This window comes from Phaenicophaeus curvirostris, chromosome 13, assembly GCF_032191515.1.
Source record: "Phaenicophaeus curvirostris isolate KB17595 chromosome 13, BPBGC_Pcur_1.0, whole genome shotgun sequence".
In the NCBI taxonomy this organism is placed as follows: domain Eukaryota; kingdom Metazoa; phylum Chordata; class Aves; order Cuculiformes; family Cuculidae; genus Phaenicophaeus; species Phaenicophaeus curvirostris.
The window spans coordinates 6792641-6819310 of record NC_091404.1 but is presented as its reverse complement, the minus strand read 5'-3'; the positions used below and the strand labels follow the sequence as shown (position 1 = coordinate 6819310).

Below are 26670 nucleotides of genomic sequence, written 5' to 3'. Positions count from 1 at the left end.
ATATGAAATTTTTTGGAAAGATGCAGATTAATTGCACTGAGAACTGAATCAGCTCTTGTACATAAGGCAGGTGATCCTCTTGAGAGCTATTGTGAAGAACCTTTGGCATATCTGGGCTGCAAAGCAGTGGGACATAGAAGGCACAATATAGTCTCAATTTTCTGAGTTTCTGACATCCACAGTCAGGCAACATAAGGTAATATGTAAATAGACACTTCACCCTCTGTATTATTGAATGCATCTATTATGGAGGCTTTTGATGGTAACAAACTGTGATAAGAAGTCAGACTTAATTATGCATATCTCATCACATTTCCCAAATGACACCGATTACAGTCACAGCGAAATACAGGTAGCATATTTTAATGCAACAACTTTATCCTGGGTAGTGTTGAGAGGAAATGATAATTACTAACTTTCAGTAGTGCGATTTGAAAGTCAATAACTGAAGTAAAATAAATATGCATGCTCCTTACTTTTATAAATTGATAAAGCCAAATAAAAAAAAAAATTGTGGAAGCAGTGACCAATTACACTTTTTCCCAGTTGGAAAGCAGTTTCTGATTTTTTGCCATTCACAACTAACCAAGGAAGATGAAGTCCTTAAACTGCCCTTAGCACTTTATTTCAAGTTAATGAGCAAATTGCAAATAGATGCCCTACCCTAGAGTGGAATGTAGAGGAACTTCTTCTCTCTTCAAGAACTGAACTCAGCCGTACAAGGCTGGGGAAGAGAGGGAAGGCTGCATTGTTCAGGGCTGGCTGTGGAAAAACAATTTAACCATTTTGGCTCAGGAAAGAGCCTGTCCTCACTTTTACTTGTGTGGCTCTGGTGATCAGCTAAAGGAGTTAACTTAATTGATGCCTGAATAAACCACCTGGGAGACTCACAGTTAACAACAGAAAAAAGAAAAGGAAAGACAGGAAATTCTCTAAAAAACCTGTCTAGTGAAAATATTCAAATGTTGAGAAGGTACTGTTACAGCAGTAAAGTTTTGACTCCAGGTGTTTGAATGCCACTGTCACCTTGTTGCTGTGGAGTTTTTTTTTTCTCTTTCTTATTTGGTCCCTTTATCACAGAGAGCTCTAATTAAAGGTACTCCCAGAACAGAGGACCAGATGCTATCCTTGATCTACACTATGAACAGTGACATCTATGCACATTTTGTACATAAATAGAAGATCATATACAGCCCTAACTGTGCAAATCTAAACCAGCCAAACACCATACATGAAAGTCTGACCTTCCATCTTGTCGACTGATGGTGTATCCATACTCATTGTGGTGCAGAAAACTGACATTCACTCCAACCAAAGGCGTTCCATCTATTGCTGCCACCTGGCCTCGAATGACACAAGCCCGCCTGTAACAAAAGGAGTAGAAGGCAGCATGTTAGACACATCAGGAGGGTGAGAAGGGCACTGACTTCAGAAACTGTGCTATAATTCTGTCCCAGACAGACAGAACTACTCTGATATCATTATGACTGTTGATTTTGAAGGAAAATTCAAACAAGTCCAAAAGATTAATTTGAAAAACCATTATCTCATGAAGATGACACACATACACTCTTGCAGGAATTGCTGTTGTATTGAGAATATATTTCCATTTCCGGCTATATTTCAGGATATCATTTGTTCTGCCACTGAATAGCACAGCAAACGTTTCACTGATAGTGTGATTTAGCTTGCTGCAGCTCTAGGGGGTGATGATTTGTGAAAGGGGAGAACGAAACCTCATTCTCTGCTGCTAAGAATAGGGCATCACTGTCTATTAGAAAAAAGCTGAACTAATATGATAAGGCAGCAGAGAGACGCGTGGTCTTCACTGCACTTCAGAAAGTTATATAGGTAAATTCAGAGAATGCCTAATCAAGTGTAACATACCTTTTTCTCAATCCCCTGTCACATGTTTTGCCCTTTTAAATTCCCTCTGGGATGTGTTGGTACCCACTTTCCAGCATGAAAATCCTCCCATTCGAGTAAAGAGGTTGGAATAAGGCAGCACACAGAATGCATCGAAGTCAACGGACAGGAAAGTGAACTCACTACTAAGTGGGTCTAATCAGAGGCTAACAGGATCACAGAATCATAGAAAATGAGAGCTGAAAGGAAATACAAGACTTTACCTTATCCATTCCTTTGCCTCAGGTAAGATCAACTATACCTACATTACTCCAGACAGACGCTTGTCTAACTCCATAACCTCACCAAATAACCCATTCCAACTCTTCTTTAGAAGGGCTTTACTCATGGCAAATTTTTCCTACTGTCTAATTTGAATCTCCACTGCTGCCCTTTAAGACCATTACTTTCACCCTAGAAACAGAAATGGTAAAGAAATCACTCTCTTTTTCTCAGCTTTACTTTATTATGTATTTGAAGACTGCAATGGAAAGGAAACAAGTCTCATCAAGGATGAGGAATAATATGCAAAATACCCTTATGGTGCAGATTAGGACCTAGCTGGATTTTCTAAGGGCTTACAGAGGTACATTCCACTGCAACACCTTACAGTATTTTGTCTTGTGCTGTCAGGTATGCTAAATTAGCGTATTTCCACCAGATGAATGGATCCAGGTCTTGGGATCTAATGATACAATTGCACATATTTCCTGGAATTGTGGTTCCACATAACGAAGTGAAGTGTGTACGCAAGAGTCTTTTGATAATGTTAAGACATTTTAGGTCAAACTCAATAGAATACATACAAAAGTAACCACTGCTAATTACTTGATATAAGCAGTAAGCATAAATTTAGACATATTTGTTTCTCTCTCAGTTTGAAAGTTCATGGTAGACCTCAAAAGGTACATCCTACCTTTGCTCAGTGAATATGTAACCTAAAGGAAAAACTTAACAGCTCCTATGATGAAAGTTATTTAGGAGTCTATATATGAACTTAAAAAATATCCCTTGAGTGATTTAATTAATTATGATCCAATGAAATCATATGCACAAACCGGACACTATAAATTTCTGAAATTTCTGACTTGTTTCATAAGGTGCCATTCTCCAAAGCCATTCGACAGGACACTCATTTATCACAATGATATCATCAAAGCCAGCTGACTATGACCTGAGAAAATGCAACTGGTAGAAATTAACCCCTTTGTGAGTATATAATTCACTATGGTTTTTAATATGAATTCCATGCTCTCAGAACACAGAAAGCACCAATTTTCAGCAAAGATATTGATAAATTCCCGAGGAATGGGAGAGGCTGAATTACTGCCAATATGCAAAATGGAGTTCTACTTTACCACCTTTTTGTTTTATATATTAACTACATTGGTTGTGACCCTATCTGTGGGCAAAACCTGCTGCTGCACTGAAGGCAATCAAGCTCTTGTGTGTCTCAACAGACTCACCGAACAGAATAGCCGGGTTCAATTACTCTTTGATTTGTTAGAGCAGAAAATGCCAGTTTCTCTTGTTTTCTCATATTTCTAACGTCAATAGACCTGCCTTTCCTTTTCTAATCCCTTTAGTAGTGTAGTCCATACATTTACAACACACATCGGTGTGAGAGAGACCCCTAAGAGTGATCATTATTCAGTACATTATTCTCCTACTTCTGTTTGTTCATTCCACACAGGCCTGTCTTCTGACTCTACTCTGTCCTCATATTTTATCAAGCAGATTTATGTAATAACAACTCATCAAAGTCTTCATTATTTCACGCATACTCTTTCCTTCCTCGACTCATTCACTTTTCTCGTTATCCATAAATAATATGAAGAGACATATCTTTCAACTTTCTTGCTCCTATTTTATTTGTCGTATTTTACAAGCCACAGACATTTACAGTATGTGATAAAGACTCATAAACCTCATTATTCTACATTTATCTGTAGTGAACTGTCTTTGCAATCTTTTAGATTTTAAATGTTTTAAGCCTGCCTCTGTGTCGCTACATTTGCCCTCATTATTTATTGTCTTTTTATTATCTACTTCAAGTCGAAAAGCCATCTACTCTCTGGCCCCTCTTGAATTACTGGCTTCTACTAAATCTCTGACTAAGTGTTTGATCAGAAATAGTTTTAATTTTTGCATTTACTGTGGGTAGGAAAACATTTTTCAGTTACTTTATGACTGGCACTAATCTCAAAGGCTTCGGGAGGTAACAAACAAGTCTCCAGTCTGCAGCAGGTTCTCCCTCCTTTCCCAATAACCTGACAGCCCAAAAAGCAGATAACTGTGCCTGGAGGCATGCTGGTATGCAGATTCCCTGCAGCTTTGCTGCTTGCAGAAGACCTCACTTAATTCCTTTTCTTACCAGAGCTTTCAGGGCATGTTCTCTCCAGTGATGTCACTTCATACTCAACTGCCACTTCACGCTTCCTTGCTTCAACATTTACCCTCTTTCCAGATGAGCTATAGACCTTGCTACCACTCACTGCTTCTCTTAATTTTAACAGAGAAACCTCTAAAGATGATTCTTGATGTGCTGTATGCCCCTTTCCTATTCCCAGCATCTAAGATTTATTCTACACTATTTACTCTACATTGTGATTGGCCTGTTTTTCTTTATCATGGGGATAATACCTCATACTGCCTCCCCAACAGTCACCTACATGCAACGATTGCATAATCTTGGACTAAGGCTACCCAAGTTGTTTTAACAAATGTCTTTTCTAATTTGGAGGAGCTGGGAAGGAACATGCTCCTGATAAACCACCCTAGTGTTTTCAAATGCATTAAGGATGTTTCTAGTTCCCTGGCAAGTTGTACTAAATCTGCAACTCCAGAGGGAGCAGTTGGCTTTTTGAGAGAAAAGCAGAGATTCCCAGGGGTTGCAGGTGGCCTAAAAGAAGCAGGATTTCTCTGCCGGTGCTTCACGGGTCATTCCACTGAGGATCTCAATTCAGTGTGTCTCAACTCTGTGCCATCAGGCATTTGTTTGACATCTCTAATTTAAAATATAAATGGAAATTTAAAATTCTAGATGCATTCTCTACTTGTAAAGCATTTTATTATTCCCCCACCATTTTGCTTTGCTCTGCTACTACTTATTTGCTATTTTTTTTGCTCTTGTTTTGTGTGTTACATTGCCAGTATTTGCTGAGACATTAGGCTCAGATGTGGAACTCTGTCAGGCAACTTGTGAATTCACACGTGCCACATTATCAGAAGCTGTCATTTACTGTATTACATTTCTGATTAAAATCTTCAATCAGAGAAATTAAGCTAAAGGCTAGTAAGGTACATTCATTTCTTCCTGCTGACAATGTTGCTGTAAGCAGCCTTTGAAGGGTAATTAATTCAGTACCATACACTGGACCCTTTTTGTAGGCAATTTGCAGCGAGTCGAATAGCTTGCCAGCAGCATGCATTAAAAATATTCAGCAAAGAAACAAGCTAAAAACCTTCCTGAGAACAATAGTTGATAAAAACATTTTAATCTGCTACACCCTGCTATATGCAGTAGGTCAAAACCGTTCCCGATGTAAGCAAGTACATTTCCATTTATTCAGAATGTGTCTAATCTACCTTTCAGCACATTACAGTTTAAGTTGGGAGCTTGTAAAAACTCAGTAGAAATGACATAGCTTTGGCATAATAAAAAGCAAACTATGTTTTGAAAACATTTAGCTCCTTGACACTATTCCTTGTGTAGTATTTAGCCACGGCTCAATGCAACACCCTGACAGCACTGCAGAAGCCAAATGTTAAAAAATTAGATTTAAGCTAAAGTTCAAGATGCAAATGAAAAAGTATGGTGTCAAAACAGTTTTCAAAACAAGTACTTTTACTATTTCCCATGATGTTGAAAATGTCAGGATATAGCAGAGACAAAACACTCTCAGTCTGAAGGACAGAGATAATATTCATCATTTTTTTGATAGCTTTCCCAAATCTATTCAAATTTACTTTGGCTTTATCTACAGTGAACTCCATGTAAATATCACCCATACTGGAGTTCTACCGACCTATTGTACAGTAAAACACTGTAAAATACTGTACAAACATTGTAAAAAACTTCTTTAATCTTCCTATTGGTCTCAGAGAGTATTTGCAAAGGAGGAAAAAAAGAAAAGTTGAAATTCGAGCACCAGTGGGAATACATGCCGGTGCTCTGAAATAAATAACTAGTTCATCCAGTCCTTCCAACACTTAATGGTGAACCACCAGTGCTATAAAGCAAGTGACACTGCAGGCAGCCATGACTCGATATCATCATCTGCCTGGATGCAACCTTTTCAGCAATAAATGCAAGAAGATTAAAAAACCCTAAGCATTCTTTGGTCTGCACTAGATAGGCAGGATCACAGATTACTGATATTTTAGTGTAGTAACAGTTGTCTTTCTATATTTTTTTCAGTAATCTTAATTCCCAGGAGAAGAACAAACAGTAGATGACAGTCAGATTGACAGTGTCAGAGGAAGATTTCTGAACAGAGGCAGCACAACCAAGCTGTTGCCTCCTCCTGAGATCTGTCATCCTTGAGGAAAATTCTGGCAGTTTTTAATAATATTTGACTTACGGATGAGCAATTTTTCAACAGCCTGGAAGACCTGAGGATCAAGCAAAGTGTGGACCAATGAATTCCTCAAGGTGCCCAGCACATTGCAGATTACTGTTGACAAAATCCAGGAGACATGGCACAGTGAAAGTCTCCAGGCACCGCCCTGATTCCAAAGATACTGCCAGCTTCATCTGCATCCCAATGATCTTCTCACCAAACTAACTAGAAATTTCTTTACAGTAAGAGGAAATGATATCTTGGGTGTGAACAATGCACCAACACAAGTACAAGTTGTATTTCTCAGTTGTATAAAGTAGCAAACCATGGCGAGGGTGGGCTGCTGCTTCCACACGAGCTTTCACTGCTTTTCGTTCTTCAAAGGCATGGCAGATATCAGGGTAAAGAAATGAAATACTGTACTCAGAAAAAGCTTTTAAATCCAAGTTAAATCCTATCAATGATAGCTTTAAAAGATCAGTTCCTTATATCTATAAAAGCACGTTGATGGGATTATGTGCAATCTGGCTGCTAACATTTGCAATGTCACAGAACATTGTACAGGCAACTTGAGTGCTCACCTCCTCTCTGGAAACACCTCACTGTAAGGCATTTTGATAAGAAAATATTTCACTGATGACTTTTAGTTTAAACGGCCCACAGCCTGCGAAGGACCTCACACCGGGTGCAATGACACTGTTTGTTCAGCCAGAGACCTGCCACTGGTGGGTGCTTTGCATGGAGTTCATTTTCATGTGCTATTGTTCTACATATTTATAACACCCTGTTACATTATTAATAGTGATTAAATGTTTAGCTATTTCAGATCAATAAAGAGACTGTTTACATATTTACTTTATTAAAAATGAATAAGTTGCAAAAAGAAAGTGAGCTGAATTTGTGCAGAGCTACGGAATGAAGTCAAGGTTGTAACCTAAGTGCTATGCAGTATACTGTGAAAATATAATAATTCTTATGCCCTTATTACTGGAACACGGTTTACCTAATGTAAAGGCCTAGTTGACAGGGGTAATAGTTAGGTGATGTGGATGATTTGTGGATCTCTGTCAGCATTTAAGTTATAGCTTCCCAGGCGAACTACAGCATAAAACCTCATGTGCCCCTGCATTTCAAATGCTCAAGAAAATATGCGTTACCAAGTTTTCTGAGGAACTAAGTGCCGCTTTTCCTACAGCACAGTCTCTTTTCCTGTTAAAGGGCAAGCCAATCTCACAAACTCTCAGAGATCACTCTGCTGTTCGCATGACAGCTTGAGAGTAACACACAGCACAAAACGGCAAACTCAACACTAGTCTATCAACATGCAGTGAAACAAAAAAAAACCCCGTTTAATTAGGTATCTCGATTATATGTAAGTGACACATGTCAATTACAATGTGCAATTACAACTACCAATCAAATTCTAATGGGCAGAAAGATGACTGAATACAGTGCATATGAATCCAACTTGTCCTTCAGCATCTTGCCATTACACGTAGCTACATCACTTATTTCGTAACTATAAGATAGCTTACCTTCCACAACAAAGTCTTGTTGATAAGCGTATTAGAGTTTGTTGTAACACTTCTGTGAGCTAGACAGGTAGTAATGAGTATCTGATAAATGAGATCCTCATTTGATCACCAATGAAGAATTCTCAGCTATCCAGATATTGCTGTTTCTTTCCTGGTTAAATAATTTCATTGCAGTTCTCAATATTCAGAAAAGTCTTTAACCTGTAAGAAAACTCACCTGCTCTCAAATAAGACATCTCCTGGGATTACATGAGTGCTTTCCTTCCCAATAAGGAATCTGATTCGATCGTAAAAGAGCCTCGGAGGATGCTGAGAGAAAGGCGGTTGGCTGTGCTGAATGAGATCAAGGGGGTCAGGCGAACCCTGGCAGAGAGGACTTGCATAACAATTGCTTTGCTGACAACAGTCAGGGTCTACACAGTCTGTCAAGCCATCTGAAATGAAAAGAATGGAAAGTTCAGAAAATTGAGTGATTCTGATAATGAAACACTGTGTTTACTATGGGAGAGCACAGGAACTTTTTAATCAATTTAAGGTATGCTGATTATGACACATTCAAACTCAATAAAGCATTAAAGTACAGGCTTAGACCAGGAAGGCTCTTTCTGCGTAGTCATTAGCACCGTATCACCGTACTCCACACCATGATAAGAAAACAGAACCTAGATACTAAGTGAATATGTATGGAAGAGTGGGACTGCCCTCACGGCAGAACAGGCAGAAGAAGAAAACCACTACAGTACTTGTTAGTCCAATGGGTGCATGATCCACACTATGGAGCTGATATCCCTAATAATCCTTTATTGTTTATTGTCACTACTACCTGTTCACTCCTGTTGAAGAATACACATTTGCTAACCAGTCTGCAATAATGAATCTGAAATGTTATCTAACTCTCATAAGCATCCTCACTACAGCAGTAAAAAAGGTATTTGTTATAGCTGTCTGACTTCTATTTTAAGCCCTACAATAGTTTTATTGGTGCTTTAGGATGTTTACTATTCATTTATTGGTTGCAATACTAGAATGATCCAAACCCAGCAGAATCATGACTACAGCCCTTTTGTAGTTGGTGATATATAAATATACACCTTGATGCAGACTCTATCCCAGTGACCTGACAGATACCGTCTTCTCCACAGGTGTTTGCATCAGGAAAACAAATTTCGAAAGTGACAATAAGCCTATTCCTCCTCCCTCCATTCTAAAATATGAAACCCAGGAGAAATAAGTGATTTTTTTTCAAAAAACTACATTTCTTCATGGAGAAACTTGCAACATTTGTGGCTGAAATTCAGTTACTTAAATGTCCAAACTTTATGACAACAAGTGAAGCACTGAAGTGCATCTAATTTAAGCACCTAAATAAAATTAAAATTGGGCTATTGGCTTTTAATTGCTTCTATCAGCAGCTTAGACATCCAAACTGCCTAAATTACACTCCCACCCAGAAACAGATTTAATAAAGTATAGTAAAATATCCAGCTATCTTCTTAAGCATCTATTTTGTGACCTGGCTGTTTCTAACTCGACAAGCACACTGTTGCACATAAAGCAAAATTAAGGCATTGTATCCTTCAACAAAGACATCTCTTTGCCTTTTAAACAAGGTCGGTCTGAATAAATGTGGAGCCATCATAGTGTTGTATGGATTTCCCTCGTGTTAAAATCAGAATGCTATAGGATTAAAATACTGTCAGATGTTTTCACTTCATGCTTCGACTTATCATGCTCTGCTCATACCAACACTTTGGTGCCTATGAACTTTTAACTCCAAAGGGCAAACTGCGTTATCAGGGAAGCTGCTGCTGTTTTGTTATTTACTTCAATGGGTGCGAGACCAACCCTCAGACAACTCTGCTCTTTTCTCAGTTGAGCACACTGCACTGTCTGAATGCTTAGTAAATAACAGCATAAAATATTCACTTTGAAAAGAAAGCAAAAGCCCTTCTACAGAACAAACAAGTATTAAGAAATGGGCTTTCCTGGAATCTGAAAATCCTTGCCTGACCTTGAGCAAGGTAATTGCTTGGTTAAGCAAAAAATATTAACAAATCTATTCTACTGCAGCTGGGAAATCAGCTAGAGCAGGCTAGTTTTTGTGAAAATGAGCCAAGGGCAACTGTAGATAGCTAGCAACACTAATCGAAGACCCTTGCATCCAGCAAGGCCGGCATAGCTACAGGTCAGTGGATGCTTTAAATTCTTTCCACATACCCCCAGTCCTGAAGACATTTGCCAGTGGTGGGAGGAGAGCGTCAAGGGAAACGTTGATTTCACTGACTTCAAGTGTTGACACTTTATGTTCACGAAAAGTGCTTCCTCTTATTTATCTAAGAATGAAACTTCCTATATTACTAATAAGTGAACTGAAAAGCATCAAATTAATATTAGGTTCTCAAAGACTGCATATATTAAAGAATTCCACTAGACTTGAAAATGCAATAAAGAAATTAAAATCTTTTGCTTTTCCTTTATACTGGGGCAGATGTCTGTGGAAGGCTCTGATGTGGCTAGGCATAGCCACTGACGCCTGGTCTCTACGGATGGAATGGTAATGGCAGTGACAAGTCTTGCTCAAGGAGTCAAGGCACTTTCTGGAAGGGACTAATTTCTACAAGGTGACTGCTGCCTGCCTGGGAAACTCGATAAACATTGGTCTGGCAGAAAAAGCATCAATCGGAAAAAAGGCACAGTTACTTCAGAATAACAGTATCCATGGGGAAGCTATTTTGGAGTAATTTATTCCACAGTAGCTATTCTGATTAATTTTTATCTTGTCAACAAGCCATTAGATGTGGGAAATGAGCTGACCTGATTCTCTTATTTATTTAAGAAATAAACATGAAAAGTCATAGAAATATTAGAATATGAAGATTTGCTTAGAAAAGAAATAGTTATAAAAATATCAATTAAATACTCGGCTTTATTTAATAGAGTCCTCATTCTTCTTCACTTCGGTCAACAGGTTACATGCCTGGGAAAAAACACTGCATTCATGTACACAAAAAGAAACCAAGTAAAGGTTCCATCTTCCAGTCAGATTCAATTTTCATCTTTTCCTTGCAGTTTACTTGTCAGCAAAGTGACGATGGTATAAACTCTTACAGGTTCTGCTAATGGAGTTATTTCGGTATAAATTACTTGCACTTGGTTTCATTTGCCTCTCCAGGCTCTCAGGGCTACAAAAGAGTGGCTTTCTCATTAGTAAGGTTATGAAGTCCCAGAAGAATGTCTGAATAACCCATGGTGAGCACAGCATTTGTTCTAACACCACCATGAAAATACGAAGCACTGGATACACCAAAACCAGCTCACGGCCTTGGGAGCTGAGGCTGCAAAGCTGGCAGAAGGAAAAATTGCCAACAAAAATATAAATGTTAATGCAAAGTAGCAGCCTTCAGGTTACAAATTATCATTGATGGCTTTTCTCTCTTGCAAGCTGTATTTTTTTTTTCAATTTTTAAATCTTTTCATTGATTAGAGGACAATTTGTTTTGGTCTCTCCTTTCAACTATGCAGATTGAAACAGATGATAGGCCTGGAGAAGACACTCCATGGCAGTGAGGCAGGAGGCGCAGCAGCACCAGCTCCTCTAGGGACTCTCGACGTTGCATATTTGGCTCAGGCCTAACTCAGGTCACTGGGTGTATGTATTTAAGAAGCATTAACTAAAATTTTCTGAATAATGGAACTTCTAGATTTTCCACGCAATCAAACAACATTTAGAAAAGAAATCTACCTGCATAAAACTGAAAAATATTTCTCACATTTTGTACTGAAGTAAAAGAATAAAACACCTATTTTGGAACAAACAGGGAACTCTTAAGGCCAGATAAAATCTTTGTTCCACTTGAGGCTCATTTATGACTTTGTTTTTAACTTATATGATTTAAAAGAAAGAAAGAAAACAAATCTAAATCCCAAAACCAAATTACAGTAATTCAACATGACATCCATTAAAATGAACCAAGTAAAATAAACCGGTACAGAATTCACAACTTACATATGGAGGCAGTTTATGATAATGGAAATCATATTAGTAAGTGCATGCATTTCAACAAACTAATCCTATTTGAAATGAGACTTTTAATCTAGGAGAATAACTCAAAATCAAATCTGGTTTAGAAACTATAGCATCAAACTCAAAGTCACTTGAAAATGCTACAAATGTATTACTGAATTGTCAACCAACGGTCACATTTTTTAGTTAAGTTTTCATATCAGCAACTAACTATTAAAGAACTTACCATGTTAAGAAAACAACAGGGTTTCTACTAAATCTCAGAAGGCAAGCGTCAGTAATATGAACAAACTACCACAAACAGCAAAACCTGTAATTCTTACAGCAGGGGAACCTCTTTACTTAAGTTTTTACTGTCAATTACCACAAAGTGCATCAGAGCACAGGTGCAGAATAAAATGTATAACAGGGGTGTGATAACAAAGTGATTCAAATTTTGATGAGTCTGAGATTATGGTTTCACATCTTCCAGGTATGATGTTTTGAATGCAAGGGACAACAATGGACTAGGACTTTCATTTTAGTAAGTAAATTAGGCAATTAAAATATTTCTAACATTACTACTACAACAGAATTCACAAAGATCAACTTGAGGGTAAAAAGCACTTCATAGCATTCAAATAACTTAAACTCAAAGAGTAGGTAAAGCATGCCAAGCCAAATTGCTCTGTTTGCAGTCAAACCATTCTTCTCTTCATTTCTGTAGTTCACAGTTAGGACAAGATTTTCCCATTTCCTTGCTGAGGAAGGAATCCTTTCAGGAAGCTTTCCATAAGGAATGATATTAATACCTACTGTGTCAGCAGTTTGTGTCAATGGAATCACACAATATTTTCCATCAAATTAAATATATTTTATAGCTTATACATTTATATATTTATTTATTTATGTTTTTCTTTTAATATGATGTAAAGAATGCCATAAATGTGATGAAATGAACCTGCAGTCATGAAAGACACTGTGCTAAGTACAACACATTCTCTAATGTACACCTTACAATTTTTAATACATGGATGATTGCTTTCAGCAGCTAGACAAATTGGGAATGGCGCTATGGACCCACCACTCCACTGGTTACTGTCTGGCAGTTTACTTCTTTACTTACCATGTTTAGGCAAATGCTCTACAATAACTGTATTTCATGTTTTGTATTTGAGCTTTCCAGATGCTGCATAATATCTACATTAAATCCTCAATGAAATAAAATAACAGTAAAAAATGATAAAGGCCTTTTGTCAGCTATAAGTTAATAGCAAAAACATGGAGGAAATCACATATTTTGGGCCTACTTTAAGGGAGTTGTAGAGAGCAATGAGGTTTCCAATGAGGCTCCTATTCTCTACTCTAAACAATCCCAGTTCTCTCAGCTGCCCCTCATTTGACTTGTTCTCCAGCCCCTTCACCTCCTCTGGACAACACCACGAGGACGTTAAAGAGGTACTTGGTTGGTTCACTAGTAAGTGAAGTAAAGAACAAAGCAGTTCTAATTTTGGCAGCAGTGGCTTCCCAGTGCAGTACACAATGTTCACAGCAGCTCTGTTCAAAGCACAGAGACTCTTTATTGACTGGATTTGAAAACAACAAATTCAATCAGACTCTACCTCCCACATTACTCTGTTAGTCATGTTAATAAACCATCGACTGTTGTTAGGCTCTGGCAAGCAAAATGTAAACAGTTAGCAACAAGTTGCTATTCTGCTTTAAAGTTCATTAGAAGAGCAGAGTTCTCACCCTTTCAAGCTTTTGTCACTGATGGAGAAGACACTACTAATGGTAAAGATAATAGGTTTGAAGCTTGCCAGTTAATGCCAAACCCAGAATGCTACAAGAAGTGGTGCATATGCTCATATGTAGGCATACTCGCAAACACACATACTAATAAATACATTTGCTCAGTTACATGAAAATCAGCCCACCTCTATATAAAATATAATGCTTATTACAAATAATATCTACGACCTTCATTTTCACTGCTGCAGACCAACCCAAGGGTGTGTCTGTAAGTGCTCTTCCCAGTGTACTGTACTGATGTCTTTATATTGATCCCAGTGAGTGCAAGCCAGCCACGGAGCTATGAGAACAACGTCCAGAACATTTCCAGTGAAAGTAAAAAATTAGCTTTAAGTTTCACCTTACAGTAAGCAAATTTTGTTCTCTGAATTCCTTATGCAGGGCAACCTAAAAAACTCAACACCGTGACTCTCAACATTTGAACTTTTTGGTACATCTGCATGATCAATTGTTCAATACTGTTGTTGTTTGTGAAAAAGATCCACAGGAGTCTTCAACTTGCATTTGCCTGCTTTCTTTTACAGATTTCAAATAAGCATTAAACTATGACTGTGTCGACTTGTTCCACCAGAGACTCAGTTAGGTTCAGTCAGGGTTCTGGGCCCCTCACCACAAGAAGGATGTTGAGGCTCTGGAGAGAGTCCAGAGAAGGGCAACGAAGCTGGTGAAGGGGCTGGAGAACAGGCCTTATGAGGAACGGCTGAGAGAGCTGGGGGTGTTTAGCCTGGAGAAGAGGAGGCTGAGGGGAGACCTCATTGCTCTCTACAACTACCTGAAAGGAGGTTGTGGAGAGCAGGGAGCTGGGCTCTTCTCCCAAGTGACAGGGGACAGGACAAGAGGGAATGGCCTCAAGCTCTGCCAGGGGAGGTTCAGGCTGGACATTAGGAAAAAATTTTTCACAGAAAGGGTCATTGGGCACTGGCAGAGGCTGCCCAGGGAGGCGGTTGAGTCACCTTCCCTGGAGGTGTTTAAGGGACGGGTGGATGAGGCACTGAGGGACATGGTTTAGTGTTTGATATGAATGGTTGAACTCGATGATCCAGTGGGTCTCTTCCAACCTGGTTATTCTACGATTCTATGAATCTAAGCAAACTGAATCAAAGAGTAACTTCAGAAAAGACTAAGCAGCAGTAACTGCCATGAGTCTCTCATGTTTATTCGTATGCAGTAATCCAGACTGCTTCTCAAATTTTAGCCATAATACACAGCATGCAACAGGCAGTGATGCTTTTAACTGGGAACACTGGCATTTGTACAAGGACATCTGAAACCCACCAGTGTGCCTGTGAAAAGACTGCAGTGTTTTATCCAGGGAATAGCAGTGGTGTTTGGCCCCTGACACACAGGAGAATGCAAATATATTAGGGTATATTTTTCAGAAACTGTGAGTATCCCTGGGGAGTCCTCGCTGCTCAGCAACAATGAAAATCATTCCCATCAGTATTATTTATACTATGTAATAATAGCATATCACTTATACATAGACTCAATATCTCTGTGATGGATAGGTTATTAAAATGCCAATAGATGGGTCAGAAATACATCAATATTTTAGCAGCACTGGTTATCAACCCAAGGCTATGCTGAGTCATATATTTTTGTGTGCTTAGAAAAGCTTGAAGAAAGCTACAAAAACTGTCTGAAGAAACTGAAAGGATATTTGGGAGAGAATCCAAAGCCTGTAGTAATTTCCTTAAAAACAAACAGCAGAGATTGATTCTCAAATGAAAAAGAACACAAAAGATACGCAGGCATGTTTGAAAAAGGTATCTGTATTAAAGAAATTAATGGGAGTAACAGGCTGCAACTTTCACCCTAAAAGACAGACATGTACATGCAGCAGCAATGTAAATATATCACAGAATAGTAGGTAAATTGTGGCTTGGCAGGGCTGGGGGAGGTGACCTGTGAGCTGGTGCTGAGCACCTTGCATGTCCCAATGCTGCGGCAGCTTGCTCTGCCTCCTTGCACCCAGGATACAGGCACTCACTTTGCAGAACTCGGCAGAGATTTCCAGCAATCTCTGGGAGGTGCTGAAGCTTCTAAATGAGTCTAACATAATGGCAGGACAAGAGAAAATGACCTGCTCAGGTGGGCTGCATTGTCATCTTATAAACTGAAAAAAAAATCAGTCATGACAATGAAAGAAGGAGAATGAGAAATGGGGAATAACGTTATGTGGAGGGAAGCCACGGTGAAGGAAGGTCCCCACCACAAAGGACATCTGCCTGACTTCTTGGCATTATTTAATGGACATCACACTCCTAACAGACTGCAGATGCACTCCACAAGAGCAAGTGCAAACCATACCGTCGTGCATCTGTTATAATGCTAAGACCTTTTCAATGATATTTGTAGTGATATTTGAAGAGGTAAATGTGCCCTTAAGTCTGCAAGTAGAAAAAAAATCTAACAGAGAGTTATGAGATGGAATGGGAATGGCAGTTATGGTACAGTCAGGTTACAAGTACAGCATATCCTAATGGGGCTCTGAAAGAAAACATTCTCCCTGCTCAGGAAAATATTTCCGTGTGTGTTTAACCTTACTATCATGGGTAACTGCATTGATAAGGAATTTGGTGCCTCAGTGTCTGTGCAACTGGGAAACCTGTGAATATACTTGTGGCTTGCCTTTATGTAATATACCAGTCCTTAAAAAATGAATTCAAGACTTCCTCCCTCCCAAAGCTTTTTGTGCTGTTACTGCAGATCAAGTAATTACCCTATCACTTCCTCATGCCAAATAGATGACATTATTCAATCCCTACAGTTGGAGCATTAGTTCCAACTTCAGTTTCTAACACGTTTTTCCTACTGTGTGTTTGAATATATTTTTATATTGTAAAAATCTCAGTTTTCAGTCTCTGAAAGTACCGCATAATAAATCAACTAATAATTACACAAAACTGTCACTCTGCCTAGGTCCTGAAATTAGAATTTGTTTGAAATTGTTCAACTTTACTACAACTTTATTCTTTGGTTGTGACTTCCTCCTAATGAACTTTAGGCACAAAAAGCCTCCTAAGGACTGAGATATAAATGTTTGATTTAAACACAACTGGAAGGAATAAGACCTTTGCTAGGTGAGAATACTATGATTTGGAATATACAGTGGCACTTAATTAGGCCTAGAGCATGATATCCTGGGCCATGCATCACTGACTGAACGTGATCACATCCTAAAGGGTTAGGAAGTTACTACCTGTCAGCTGAGTTTCTGTAATTCAACTGAGCACATGCTCTTAACTCACCACAACTATAGTGAAAACAGTAACAGTTTCCATCTTTATGAATCTAATCCAGTTATATAGCTTGATGGATGGTAACTTGTTACGCCACCATAATATTCTCATAGTCTGAGGCACAAGCTCCCAGTGAACAGGATTTAACAGGTAATGTCATGTCTCCTTCCCAATTTCTGTTTTTACTGTTGTGTCTACAAACCCTGAAACACTAGGAATCAGCTTCTGATTTTGCATTAATGTAACACTGCTATAACTCCAATTACTTCCCGGAATTTTTCTAATTTATGCTTACGCCAAATCAGGTCCTATGAACTTTATATATAAAGAGAAGTGGTTTTAATATGTAGATATAATTTTCTTTTCTTATATAAAATTGATTGTGAAGGAAACTTAATTACTTTTAGCCCATCTGTAGTAGCCAGATTAATTAAATATTTCTCTCTGCACTTATCTCTAATTGTAATGCCAACAGAGCTGTCCTAGTCCATGTTATGTTGCCATTAAAAAGGAAAGAGAAAATTGCTTTTAAAACCTGCAGTGAAATGATGTTAAGTGTCTGCCTTAAACTGACAAATTCAAGGAGATTTAGAGTTAAAACTGCCGACTCTTTCAATAACTCACTGTTATTGCAGAATATAAAGCACCCAAAATCACAATAAAGGGCAGTTTATACAGAGCCAGTTCATAGAGTGTATCAGAGAATGCTTTACATACATTACAGGCTAAACAGGGTTTTTGTGGACAGATTTAAGAATGCAGGTGAGTGAGTCAGTGGCCAGGACAGCAGGGGACAACATCAGACAGATGGGAACGCATATAGGGGGCAGCGATGCCAGCTGTGGGACCTTGTGTGAAAGGGACACACACCAGCGCAGAGAGACTGTTGTCAAGAAGTCTTGGAAATAAGGTGAAAAAGGAAGGATAAGAGAAGAATAAGGAGATTTTGAATGGGGGTTCAGAAACAAGGAAGCTTTTGCCAAAGGACAGCATGGTCTTAGAGCCCACAGGATACAAAATCAGAAGGTCTCAAAATGTATCAGTAAATGAGGAATCATCACTGAGTCAGAATGTTTCTATTGAGATCCCACAGTGACTTCAGTTCTTGGCCCTAAATCAAGCTTAATTTATCAATGACCTAGAAGAAAATAAACAGTCATTATATTAAGGTTTGGCAGTAGAACGGGGTATGGGATCTCACCCAAGACGCTAAGATGGTCTGTAAGTGTGACACAATAATATATGTTTCAATATATCTCAGTGTACAAGCTAAAGAAAAAAATGTAACTGTTTGAGGCATTCGCAGTCTGAATGAGAAAGCTGCACAGCTGTGCGTATGGGGGCAAGCACGCTGTAAAGTATGGTAGGGAGGAAAGCAAAGTCCTTCTTAACAGTTGAGTAAAGGAGTATTACTGAAATAGATTGGAAAAATAATTGGCTTGGAGAACAATCAGGAAGGAAGGTTGCGGCTTTTCTCCACCAGTATGTTTGAAACAGACTCTGAATGTTTTTCCTGAGGAAAAAGCAGAAGCTTGTGGACTAGAATGAACTACTGGAAAGGAGGCAGAGACTAACTTATGAAAGAAGAATGTTTTTCCCAGCAAACCTAAAAGTTACACAGCTTTAGAACAAATCAAGAATAGAGAGGTCTGAGGAAGGGACCACTTAGTGCCAAATGCTCTGGTCCAGTTGGTGGAAAAAAGTGAATGATTATTTTAGCACAGGGCTCTGTTTATGGTACTTTCAAGAACTGCTTCTGTATAATTTCTACACTAGCTTAATCAATGACTGTTCAAACGTAGATCCAGACAATGGCAAGAATGGCATCGTGTCTCAGTGGAAACATCAAGAAAGATATTAATGTTAAAAAAAATCTCTAAATGTATGCTTTATGCTTGCAAATGTATTCATTTAATATTAACGTAAGACTAAACTCTGGATGCATTTTGACAGGCACAAAGTTTTTTTCATTTGTGTATTCATTGGCTGTCTTTTCCAAAACAGATGAGAGAGTTATCTTGAACATGAGGTAGAGTGGAAAAAGGATATAAGAAATTACTTGTTACATGTTGGTTGGTTGGTTGTTTTTATGCAAAAAAACCCAAGTACTGGGATGATAGGTATGGCACATACACTGTTTCTGCCTTGAATTACATCTAGCATAAGGGTCTGTTCCCTTATAGATGAAGTCGGTAGAAGAACTTCCTTGAGTAAACAGACGAACACTGACATTCTGTGACAAAAAGGAAAACATATACTAAAACTATACATTTAAATGACAGTCAAGGATGTGACAAATAGGCAGAGATACATGAATTATGTATCATACCTCCATCATTGTCCAGGTTATCTCCACACACCATTTCCATGACAACGTTACATCCCAAGCCACTCCAGCCCACTTGACAAACACAGTGCCATCCATTCTGATCAAGAGTGCACCTTCCATTTCCGTAACAGAGACCTGGACAGCCATCTAGAAAAGAAAATGTAAAAGAGAAGTTTTCATGGAGGACTGTTCTTTTCAGTTGCAATTATTCTTTAACATTATTTCATATAGTATTATATTTGGTGCCTTCAAATGATCACAGCTCCCTTGCAAGCCATTTATAATTTGGCCAAATATGGAAAAAATCACCACCCTGATCCCTCCCTTTGCTTGCTCAAAAGTAATTTCTCAGAGAGGAATGAGGAATTTTCAGTGTGTAACTTTTTGTGCACAGGAAAAAAGTGAGTAAACATATAAGATGATGTTTAATAGTCTGTCGTGTCCACCTCTTTCTTTACTCATTGAAAAATAAATTGTATATCACAAAGGAAGGTATCTACATAATCAATGTTTATAACTGAGCTACATGGAAAATATTGTTTAAATGACAAACTGGCATGTATGGCCATAATCCTACACATCACAGAGAGAAAAGGTGACCTTTTTATTCTGTTCATAAATACTCAGCTGACTGAGAAAAAACCATTTTGATTTACACTACACTACAAGTCATTCCACAGAAAGCAAGGGAGGGAGCATTTTCTTCCAATGCCCAGTTCCACTTCCTTCACATTACAGCTGATTGAAATATGACAAACACCTGACCTTAAGTGGCTCTGAATGTAGATCAAAACTAGAACAACGACTGTAGCATCCTTGGATTACACACTTGCAAGCTCTGAATCAAAAGTAATTTGGACATTCTCAGCTAGATCTCTGAGAAAGGGTGAGAGGGGAATTGTCTCTTGGATTTGTACGCTCATGTCCATCTGCTTGCATAGCTAAGTGCCAGCTCAGACATTTGTCAGATCCACACCATGTCACACATGGTGCCACAGGACAATGGATAAAGCTCAGTAATATGCTTAACAGCTCAAGTGGCGTTCCTTCCAAGAGAGCTTCTTTCTTTTTGCCAGCATGGACATACAGGAACTGAGAGTCTTCTGTACTTGATAGTGAACATAAACACTTAGATGTTATCAGAGATAATTTTTTTTGCAGGAGAAAAAATAAAGAGGCCTCGGTCTGCACATCTGTTTGGCAGCCCCAAGATGCTCCAAAAGGGCTTTGGTGGAGCCAACCAGGGAGTCGGACAACTGAACGATTGGTCTGTCAGGTTGTGACATACAGACCAGCATGCAGCACATTTCCTGGCAACTAGACACATCATCACTACTCTTCTTACACTCATTACAGTTTATCAATGACACCTGCGCAAGGATAGCGGAAAGTCTGACCCTCTTGCTGGTTATAGGCGAGTTAGCATAATTTTCTCACACTGGAATTGTGGAAATTACTGCTCTAAAATAGCATGAGGTTGGCCGCTACTAGATACACTATAAAGGCCAATCATTTGCCCTTTCTGGGGATCTGGGGAAAAGGGCAGGATGTGAAAGCTGTTCTGAGAAGTGTGGATGTGTTTTCCACTTCAGTTCATTGTCCTGCAGAGTTAATTATTTTCTTGCATGCGATTATATGTTGCTGCTGTGTGTGGTTATCCTTCAAGACTACAAGGGTAAACAAATGAATGCCTACATGTTTTTATCATTATTTAATTCTGAAGAAATAACAAAATAAATAGAAAATAAACACCCAAAACTTTCTGGAATATTGGATTGTTTGATATTTCAGCTAGCAGTGCATTTGTAAAGGGCATGTGCACCATTGCTCTGCACAGCATGGCCAGAACAGAGACACTGCTGCCAGACTCAGGGAAGGTACTTAGAATCATAGAATAACCAGGTTGGAAAAGACATGTTGGATCATCAAGTCCAACCATTCCTATCTGCCAATAAACCATGTCTCTGACCACCTCGTCTACCCATTTTTTAAACACCTCCAGGGAAGGTGACTCAACCACCTCCCTGGGCAGCCTCTGCCAGTGCCCAATGACCCTTTCTGTGAAAAATTTTTTTTCTGATGTCCAGTCTGAACCTCCCCTGGTGGAGCTTGAGGCCATTCTCTCTTCTCCTGTCCCCTGTCACTTGGGAGAAGAGCCCAGCTCCCTCCTCTCCACAACCTCCTTTCAGGTAGTTGTAGAGAGCAATGAGGTCTCCCCTCAGCCTCCTCTTCTCCAGGCTAAACACCCCCAGCTCTCTCAGCCGCTCCTCATAAGGCCTGTTCTCCAGCCCCTTCACCAGCTTCGTTGCTCTTCTCTGGACTCGTTCCAGAGCCTCAACATCCTTCTTGTGGTGAGGGGCCCAGAACTGAACACAGGATTCGAGGAGCGGTCTCACCAGGGCCGAGCACAGAGGCTGAATAAGCAAAATACTTTTACTGACATGACCAAGTATGACCTGTGGCAAGGCACAGAAATCAAATGAACAGCACCAGGTACAAACCAACATAAAATTTAACTCCTGTATCAAATGATTCGAAGAGAACTATACGGCATCTAGCATAGACAGCTTTTAAAAGAGTTTACTTCTCCATCAAAAGAAACTTCAATGACAAATGACAGGGAAAAACAAAAGAAAATTTTTGCTCTCAAAGAAGACAGATTCAATACAATTTTTTTTTGAGCAAGTCCTCGCCTTTGTCATCACTTTAGAATGGGAAGCAAGAGCAAAAAACTGATTTCCCTAATAGCACATTAGATGGCCACATAAAACACACTTACATTGCTACAATTATGCAAATAAATTGAGCACATTATTTGTTAGAAACCAAATCTTTTTTTTTCTATTAGTCTCTGTGGGTGTATGTATCTCCATTAAAAAAATGTTTTACCTATTCTGGCAACTTAGCAGCACAGAAGCTCAGACAAAACAGGTAACACAAAACACTCCATTCTCAATGCTTTTGTGTCTTTTCATTATTCTTTGACAACACTGACATGAAAAACTTACCTCGAACAGCATCTAAGTAGTGAGCTTAAAAAAGAAAAGAACAAAACTGAGATGGATTGAACTTCTGTACCCAAATGAAAATATAGACACCATTTGCTTACAGCTTGCCACCTGTTGGTTAGCTGTAACACACCTCCCTCTCCCTGCGGTCAGATCTATTCCTGCTACTGGGATCAAAATACATTGTGTATGCGATAGTTCTCCATTTGATGATGAGCATGCAGAGGACAGCTTGAGTCATATCTGCTAGTGCCTGCAATGTGAAGAGCAGCTCTTTTTAATTATTTTGGTCCTTTTCTGGATTTGCTCTAGACAATCTTTAGAAAAGATTGTCTTTTCCTCCTTCACAAATCTAATTTTTCATTTAGCAATTCTGATTTAGTAAGTTCTAAAGCAGGTGAATGAATTATCTTAAAAGGATCAAGATAAAGATAAAACATTCTACTTTTTTTTTCAAGAAGCAAACATGAAAAATTATGCTTGTTACCTCTGAAAATTAGATACCCTGCTATTATAAACAATTAAAATGTTTACTAATAATATTGCTTCTGGGCAGTTTAGGGCAAAATGCTATTAGACTTTGCAAAAACCTTTTGTATTTAATTGAAAATATAACTACTATGTTGGTATAGTAAAGTAATGACTCCTATAAAGATCTGAAAGCTTTACCTTATTGGGAATAGTTACAAACCAGCTATAGAAAAAACACCTCTAGTAATAAGTAAAATACATAAATCCTCAGGCATGAAGGCAAGAGATTTAATACAAGAACTGCTTAGGCTTAGTAACAGAAAATGTGAGGGGACAGAGCTGTTTCTTAAACTTTCCTTTCCTTCCTGACTCAAAGTTCAAGTATGAACACAGCCCGAAGATACGTTAGGACTGAGATATTTTTCTTTCGTATATTTTTGTGGGGTTTTTTTAATTAATTCATCTGTTTTATTTCCTCTAAATAGAAAGCAGAACTGAGTTGTTATGCTCTGGGACAAGCAGGATGCGTTGTCAGTGCAGAGGCACCTTTTGACAGCTGGTCTGATTCTGGGTCTCTGTTTATTCCAAAATTACTTGAATCAGCCTGATGGCTCTGGCAAATGTTTGTATAACTGGTTAAGACTGTATATATTTTATTTCTAGAGGTACAAAACTCCCTTACCAATGGTGCAGTGGTCGCCTTCCCATCCAGGGCTGCACTCACACTTCCCATCCTTGCACTGGCCGTGTTCCGCACAGTGAGAGTGGCAAGTACGCTCTTCACAGGTTGGTCCCACCCAGCCCTCTTCACACTGGCATATCCCTCTCGAACAGACACCGTGGCTGCCACAGTCCAGGGTACACAGCTCTGCATCAGATTACAAAAGCACATAACGTGAAAGGGCAGTTTCATACTGCAAATAGACTTTGCAACAATACTAAATTTAATCACTTCCACAGTAATATCACTCATCAGGTGGATTAGATGGATATGGGATTTCATCACCCAGTACAGACCTTACACAATCTGACTTACACAATCTTTAGCAGTTACTTGCAACATCATTTATTTGTTTGGGGTGGGAACTGCAAAAGTGATGGCTTTGCCTATGGTAGGGCAGTGGGTCTGAACCAGACAAACAATGACACAAAAAAATTCTGCATCTTTTCACTGATTTCAGGTGAGGCCTTTACTAACAACACGCCATATCGTTCCTAGGTCCTGCTGCCTCAGTTCTGAAATTTATCATAAACTCAAATATTGCAAGTGAGCAGAATGAAAGCATAAAGTAGCACCTTAAATCCATGCAAGCAAAAGTCTTTGGGATATTCAGACACTTGTAGTGATGGCCAAATGGCCTTCACTTACAGTAAGAAGAGCCACCAGAAAGATAAGAGCGAGAAAGAAGAAGAGAAAGCACTCCACTCTGACAGCAGAATACAATGTTACATGGCTTGCAGGACAGGAAGATCTGCCTAGTGCTAAAATAGCTTTCAAGGATTAAAACTTTTTATTTCCTTCCTGACTTTCATGAGAAAAGTGCTAAGGAACTAAAAAAGCTGTTTTGGAAAGACAGGATTCCCTCCTTCAGTGCACTCAGAACAATTCCTCTACAAGGGCATCATAGAACACCACTTATTCTGAAGTGGAATGAAAGTCCTGAATTGTTTCAATATATCACAATACGCCAATTGGTATTCTAATTCCACTTAGACTAAAGTTGTTCTTTGAAAAGAATGCCTTCATTATAAAAGGTTTCTATGTAGTTTGAATTTATTTAGAATAATTAGTGTCAAGAGACAGAATTTGCTTGTTATTCTGCAATTAACCTGCCACAGAAATGTTTCCTCCTTCTTCCTCTCGGAAAGCAGCTGAGAGCACTACAAGTGCAAGCCAAAAAATCATGTCTGCTCTGATTCCAAATGTCAGTGTTACATATTTAGTTGTGGCAATACTTTTCCTTTGACAGATTTTAAACAACGATCGTTTATATCTTGGAACTATTGTATATAAACATTCATAAAAGCATTTGTAGTGACAAACGCTGTCACTGTATATAGCAAGCCAAGTTTTTAAAGTTTAAATTGAAATCTTGTCAATTCCAACCATTTTAACACCCCCCTCCAAGAGCACAGAAATAGAACTGCACGGTGACATCGCAGACATGCTGGGCTCTGTCTCAAGTTAGAGTCGAGCCATTACTTTTGTTAGTAGCTGGGGTGATGGCACAGAGTGCAATCGAAAGAATTGGTGAGTGACAAACTGGAAGAGCATGATCAAACTCAAATTAACCCTCAGAAGAAGGAGCTATGGTAAAGAACCTAAGATAAAATTCAGTAAAAACAACTGCGAGGTATTAAGGAAGTCAAAATCAGCTACACAAAAAATAGCTGATTTTACTCTTCTGACATAATTATCTGATGATATTACTGCAAAAGGGTATATAAGACAAGGAAAGAGATTGCTCTGCTATATTCAAATGAAAAAATGTGTTGAGCTTGGGATAAGTCCCTTCTTAGAAAGACTTGATAGCTGCCTGCCGATCATGTATTAACGTAATGCTTCATGCCTTTGCCTGCCTGGCTGCAGGTGCTTGGAAGGATTTCTTTCCCCTTGTTGCATAATTTGGCTTGGCTTTTTTGTTTTGTTACTTATTTGTTCCTTGGAAATGTGGGAGACCACTCAGAGGACTATAGGGGGGATGTGCTCTGTTATTTCACTGGTACTGAAGTTGCCCAAATACTTGCTCCTATGGTCAGGAAGTAAAATGATCCCACTGGATCTGGGATCACAAAAGAATCACCACCAAGCCAGACTGGCAGAGGAACACTGATATTATTTTAACCTATCTTTATAGCTTGGGGCTTGGGCTAACTCCTGAGAATTAAATCTAACAAATTACCTGCTACTTCAAGGATTTAGGCTGCTAGAGGGGTGCCTTTGATCTCGCCTGATCTCCCTCTAGCCCATTAAAATTATTGCTTTTGGTACTTTACTGTAAATGGTAAAGATTGCTAAGAGGATTTTAAGAAATATTCTGTAGCTTACAGTATTTGGGGGCAAATTGGGGAGATCTTTTGACCCTTATGGACTGAGCGTCTACTACAAAGTTTTTTCTCAGTTGTGAGACTGTCTTAGCTCAACTGATACCAAAACTAGGAATATTGTAGGCATCAGTACACAGAAGTGGCAATGGAGGAACCAGCTGTGGAAAACCTTGAAAATATTCCCACACACGGCATGCATGCTCAACTAACCACTGTCTGTCTACCCAGCAGTCTAGTCATGACAAATTCATTTTCCAAACAAACAGAAGAAATACCAACATGGAGCCAAAGGCAATGTAGGCACTTCCCTACCACAGGGACACAGATCTTGCACGTATTCCTATTTTACAACCCCAAATTAAATGGATCTTAAAATGCTTGAAAGTTTTCCATTATTTTCCCACATTTCACACAAGGAATAAAATGACTATTTAGGCTCATAAGTTCAATCAGTTTAATGGAGATATAAGATTTCCTATCTCACAAAAAATATGCTAGGCCGGTCAGCACACAGTATTCACTCAAGAGGGTCCTTTTTTAAATCTTATTTTCCCACATAAGATCACAGCACAATCAAACAAATTTTCCTTTATTTTTCACGTGTTGGAATACTCTGGATTCCTCAAACCCAACCACATTGTCCTGGACAAATGATACAGTAGCACAAGTTCTGGACCCCAAACTGGCTGTGTGATAGGAAATGTCAGGTTAGTTGTCCTGCACCCAGCTGTTCAGTTTTCACACTTCGTCTCTGT

General features: G+C 38.9%; 1 protein-coding gene across 5 annotated transcripts in view; it reads right to left on the bottom strand.

The window, feature by feature from the left end:
* The window catches only part of TENM1 (teneurin transmembrane protein 1), a 662362-nt gene that overhangs the window by 74927 nt on the left and 560765 nt on the right, over window positions 1–26670 (bottom strand). For 4 of the 5 annotated variants that reach the window (XM_069868106.1, XM_069868108.1, XM_069868110.1 and 1 more), the window contains 5 exons: window positions 23550–23735; window positions 22397–22420; window positions 19389–19535; window positions 8220–8436; window positions 1245–1364 (listed from right to left, as the gene is read on the bottom strand). In XM_069868106.1, the coding sequence (XP_069724207.1) occupies window positions 1245–1364; window positions 8220–8436; window positions 19389–19535; window positions 22397–22420; window positions 23550–23735 (694 nt within the window). The remainder of the gene's footprint in view (window positions 1–1244; window positions 1365–8219; window positions 8437–19388; window positions 19536–22396; window positions 22421–23549; window positions 23736–26670) is intronic. The other variant, XM_069868109.1, reaches the window with a different exon arrangement.